Raw genomic sequence first — 5,231 nt, 5'->3', positions numbered from 1 at the left:
AGAGATGGGGGGGGGGTGGAACGGGGCAGGTGGAGGGTAAAATTGTTGTATGCTGTAATGTATATATATTTTTTTTGCCTAGAATCTCTTCTCTGATTGGGAAGATTACGTGTTTATAATTTTAAGCTAAATTTATATATGGAATAACTGATATTAAAATTTATTGAATGTTATGCCATTTATTAATTTTATGTTTTATAATATAGTACTTTAAAAATATTGCTAATCTATAATCTTCATCCAAAAGAGTGTAAAGTGAAATTAATCTTTCCTTAAAATCCTTCACTGAAAGGAACTGGAGGAAGAAAAGCGATAGCAGAAAATTATTTCTGCTGAATTTACTGGTTTATTAAGTTTATTCTGATATAAGCATAAACTGATTTTTTCATTGCACATTCACATCCCTAGTTTTTATATATATCTATCCATAAAAATCTGAACAAAGTTGGAACTATGTTTGCCAGCTCTATAAAGGCTGCAGTGTAAATGACCACAGTCACCTGCACTCAGGTTTTGGTTAATGGGGAAGGCTTTAGATTTTTTAATACACCTCACCTTACATATCTCATGAGGAGATATATTCTGTATACTAGTTGGGAGCCTGGCCATTACCAGTTGTGCTGCACTGTGCCTTTGACCTAAGTGTATTCTCCAGGAGGAAGGATTAAGTGCTGGTGAGTTTATCTTCTGAATATTAATGAATTTATTGGCTTGCATTTCCAGTCCCATATTCCACCTGAAAGAATCAGCTGTGTTAATAACAAAAGTTAATTGTGTCTTTAAAGAGGAATCAAATAATTCAAACCTCCAGTATAGAATTTTAAAGTTTTACAATTAACAAAACAAATGCTTAGTAAAAAATATAGAAGCATGATTGTGTTCGGTTCATAGACATATAATCTAAATGGGATTTTATTCTGTAAATTTGGCCTTTAGTTCACCACTAAATGACCATAATTCCAAAAGTACTTATATATGTATTTTAATATATTGCACTTTTAGCATAAATGTTTAAAGGAAGTAGATCAAAAATTTGCTTTAGCAATCATGAAATTTTTTTGTTTAATTTATTTTGGTATCAGTTTTCACTTTTCTCAAAGATCTCGGTTAATACTTGTATCTTGATCTTTCAGATTTAAAATTTTAATTTTCCTGAAAGATCTTCTAAATGCATTAGAAAATCAGTTGATTGTTGCACAGTAGTCTGAATTTTCTCTCTCCATTTTCCAGTCCAATGAGCCATTAAGAGGTTCTATTTATTAGCCTCTGGGCTTCTCAGTTGTGAAAGGAAGAGTTAGAAGGGGAAAAGGGAATTATGGTGTTCCAAACCAGATGCAGTCTTAATTACAAGAGGATCCAGGTTGACATATTGGAAGCAAACTAGTTAAGTTAGGTGTGGAATATCAGGCTGACTGCTCATTAATAACAGTGCTGCATATTTCTTGCATTGTATAGTCAGTGTTCAAAGTGACTGAGAAATGCACAGTCTGTTCCTTCAGCTGACTAACTTCACCCTCAGAGGGGTGCTGTCCCGGGTCAGCACAGAGAAGATGAAATTCCTTCAAGTGTCTCCCACCCTCCCCCAGTAGTAAAGGGTAATAAAGTTAGAGAGGCCTGAGAGCAGGTTCAGAGACAACCTCACTATGGAATGGTATGCTCAGGGATTTATTTTTCTCCAGATATAATAACCAGACAGGAGATAAGACTCAGGAGGCAGGAATCCGGATGGACGTATGCCCCTTCCTCTATCTCATTATCTCCTTTGTCTACCATAGACCAATTTCAGCTTTGGTCTCCTTAGCCCCACACAACAAACTGTTAATGGGATGGGAGAGAGGGGAAGAAGAGAAGGCATAGGACAAAGCTGTAATAGACACCATTTACTTTTTTTTTCCTTATGAGCAATCTACATAAAATGAATGGGGTTTTTTGTGAGGTTTTGCTTATTGGTTTGCCTCTGTGTGTGTGGGTTTTCTTTTCCTGACAACTGTGTAGCAGTCCAATCCTCACCTGGCAAGCAGGCTAGGATGATGGAGGCAGAGAAAAAGCTGTAATCACACCTGCTGGGGTTGTTTTATGCTGATGTAAGATCTCTTTGCTTCTCATTATTTTCTAAAGTTCTGGCTCTGCCATTTTGAATAAAGCTTGCTTTGGGATTTTCAGGTATGGACACAAGTGTTCCTGATAATAGGGTTGCTATTTAAACTTAGTGAGGTTGCCAAGTTATAGCTAAAACTTTAAAAGTAAAAGGTGAAACATTTTCATTTTCAATGTCCTAGGAGACATGAACTTCTGAACCACTCCGATGTTTCCATTAGCAGATTTAAATTACAAATATATTTGATATTTGCATGAAAATACATACTTGCCAGTTAATTCCTTAGACTCCCCTCTTTTTAATGGCATAAATGGAGAATATGGCTCAACAGAGGGCATCCCAATTTGGAAACAGTGCACAATATACAGATAAAAGACAATAGTGGACAACTCATTCAGTTTCACAGTTTGGAACAATTTTAATTTCAATGCATTTGCTGAAGTTTACAAATCTTTCCTTAAACACATGTAAGTACAATGGTCAAAGTTTTAAACACTCTTGTCTATTATTATACTCTTGTCTATAATTATACTATACATAGTATAATTAATATACTATATATATATATACTATAATAATATAGTATATATATAGTATATAATTATACTATACATAGTATAATTACTATGTAAATGGAAGTATAAAGAAATTCCACTTTTCTGGTGGAGATATACACATGATTACAGGCTGTTTACTGGAAACAAACTTTTGGATAGGAAAATTTATATAGAGGTTTCAGTACAGCTTGGTGAAGAGGGAACTTTCAAGCCCTTCACTTCTACTTTCAGTATTACTTATCAAATACAGATTATTTTATCCTTTAATGTAATCCCCCCCCAAATTTGTTAAAAAATAAAATTTAATCTAATTTAACAAAACAAATAATTACTTAGAGGTATTTGGCAGTTTTCATTTAGATTACAGGTAGCATTTGTCATTTTTAAAAGGAAGGAAGATATGGCTGGAACATCAGTCCTTTATGGTCATCTGTTAGAGTCGCTGGAATTACAGAAGAGTAACAAGTTAATTCTGGGCTGGGAGGCATCAGTAAAGTTGAGCTAAGCAAAACTGGCTGAAGGGAGTGAGCTGGCACTGAAGGTAACAACAAAGCAGGGCTTGGCATAGCTGGGTGAAGGGACCCAGTAGAGGTAGCGGAGACACTGATGTCCACCCCAGGAGAATAGCTGGAGGTAGCAGTATCTGGGCAACAATGAGAGGGCAAAAATAAACCTGAGAATAGAGCTTCCACCCTAGCATCTTGAGTCTGACGTTTAAACTTCATGCGACGATTCTGAAACCAGGTTTTTATCTGAGGACAAGAAAAAAAAGAAAGGTTAAAAAACGACTAGTAGACTTTTCCATATGGTGACACTTCCCAAAATAAGACTTATTATCAGAGTAATAGAATATGTTAACAGTTATAAAATTTAAGGCTAGTAACATTGATCTATATTCTATATAGAGCAACTGTCTTGGCATGAGGAGGAATTAAACCTTGACAGCTTCACGATGCATGGTACACCAATTAACTACTCAGAGATCCGATTTGGATTAGTACTGAAAACCAGGACTGGAACAGTGGGATTAAAAGAGCTGTGTAGGACTAGCTTTGTTTGGAGATAAATCCTGCAATACTAGCAAAGGTACACATAATAGCCTGGAAGTGCACGTTCCAGCGATTGTGCAAGCATTTTTACGTCTGACAATGTTTCATCTTTTAGATTTGTACTCTCCGTGTTCCATTTACTCATAGTCTCCGATTCAGCATGTCTAGCGTGCTGTGATGCCGTGTAACAGACACCCGCGACGGCCAGCAGAGCCGTGCCGGCGGCAGCAGGGATGTTACTTTGCTCAGGCTCGCTCCCTGCCAGCAGGATGAGGCTGCCCGGCGGGCCGGCTGCACCTGCAGGAGCCGTCACTGTCATCGTCCCCCGATGACCACAAGATGCCTGCCAACCCCAACACGGGCGGGGGACCTTCCTCTACCGCCATTTCTAGGATGGTTGCGAGGGTCGAGGCGGCTCGGGGCCCGTCTCCCTCCTCAGGCGGAGGGCAGCGCTCACCTGGCTCTGGGAGAGGTTCAGGGCGGCGGCGAGGCGCCGCTTCTCGCTGGCGCCGATATAACGCTGCTCGCGGAAGCTCCGCTCCAGCTCCTGCAGCTGCGCGGCCGAGAACTTGGTGCGGGGCCGTCCGGGCACGGCACCGACGCCCTCCTCCGCTTCGTGCCCGGGGCTGATGCGGTCCGTGGCCTCCCTGTCCCGAGGGGCGGCTGAGGGGACAGCACGGAGGTGTCGGGGGGGTGGGGGGTGCGGGGGCTGTTTCCTATTGCGCGGGCGCTGAGCCGCGCGGGAGGTGACGTAGGCAGAGGCCCCACGTGCGGCTCCTGGCCCCCGAAGGTTTCACGTGCGGCGGCCGTTAGGCTCGCGGTTGCCACCAACGGTCACGCCGCGCGATCCGTCCACGAGGAGCGAGGTGACTCACCGAGCTCCGCCGGGGCCTCCAGGCTGCCGGTGCCTGCCGGCGGGGAGCGGGGCTGGCGGGCTGCGGCGACGGACTGGGCTCCGCTGCGGCTGCTCCGGGCCAGCCACTCCACTGAGAAGAGCCCCTTCTCCATCGCTGCCGGCGGTCCCCGCTCACTGAATCCGCTCGGCTTGAGGAGCAAACATTTAAAGCGCCTTCCACTACGTGGTTTGAAAAGACCTCAAAGCATCAAATGAGGCCGAGAACAAAGGACCCCATTGAGAGGCGCTTTAATCTCCCCTTTCAGGTGATTGTTACATCCGCCTAATCTCTGAGCGAGGTAGTTAGAAGAACTCAAGGCTGCCTGACCTGGCGCCAAGTTCAGCTCTGAGTCCGTCTCCCGACCACGTAGCTACTGCTGATTGCATCATGGCCTGCGCTCTTTGTGCTGCGCCAAACTGGCCTCTGCTCTTGAGCCCCCTGATTTTCAGTCTTTATCTCCTGGTACGAAAGACAAGGATTCAGAAAGGAGTGAGTAAAGAGAGACAGAGGAGCTTCTTTTATCAGAGTTAAACCCCGATTTGGAGCTCCTCTTTTCCATTTGATGCAAGGCTTGGAAGAGTCCTAACATCATTCTGCCACCATGGAAGACGGACTCCAGAGTGGAGCAAAG

General features: G+C 42.9%; 1 protein-coding gene across 1 annotated transcript; it reads right to left on the bottom strand.

The window, feature by feature from the left end:
* Nucleotides 1-3,003: 3,003 nt before the first annotated feature.
* Nucleotides 3,004-4,712, bottom strand: LOC115598523 (homeobox protein vex1-like). The gene is made up of 3 exons (XM_030453255.1): nucleotides 4,580-4,712; nucleotides 4,162-4,367; nucleotides 3,004-3,407 (listed from the first exon to the last, which is right to left on the bottom strand). Exons 1-3 carry the CDS (start codon nucleotides 4,710-4,712, stop codon nucleotides 3,039-3,041), a joined length of 708 nt encoding a protein of 235 aa, XP_030309115.1. The 3' UTR covers nucleotides 3,004-3,038.
* Between the last annotated feature and the right edge of the window lie 519 nt (nucleotides 4,713-5,231).

Source organism: Calypte anna, chromosome 6 (genome assembly GCF_003957555.1).
Source record: "Calypte anna isolate BGI_N300 chromosome 6, bCalAnn1_v1.p, whole genome shotgun sequence".
Lineage (NCBI taxonomy): Eukaryota > Metazoa > Chordata > Aves > Apodiformes > Trochilidae > Calypte > Calypte anna.
The sequence above is the reverse complement of the archived record's forward strand: the minus strand, read 5'-3'. Positions and strand labels throughout refer to the sequence as shown.

What these genes read in the sequence shown, in the direction of transcription:
- LOC115598523 (XM_030453255.1), bottom strand. Translation starts at nt 4,712, where the DNA reads ATGGAGAAGGGGCTCTTCTCAGTGGAGTGGCTGGCCCGGAGCAGCCGC. An exon ending in GGAGGCCCCGGCGGAGCTCG is followed by an intron (nt 4,368 to 4,579) that starts GTGAGTCACCTC and finishes CTGTCCCCTCAG; the next exon opens with CCGCCCCTCGGGACAGGGAG. An exon ending in TGAACCTCTCCCAGAGCCAG is followed by an intron (nt 3,408 to 4,161) that starts GTGAGCGCTGCC and finishes TCTTGTCCTCAG; the next exon opens with ATAAAAACCTGGTTTCAGAA.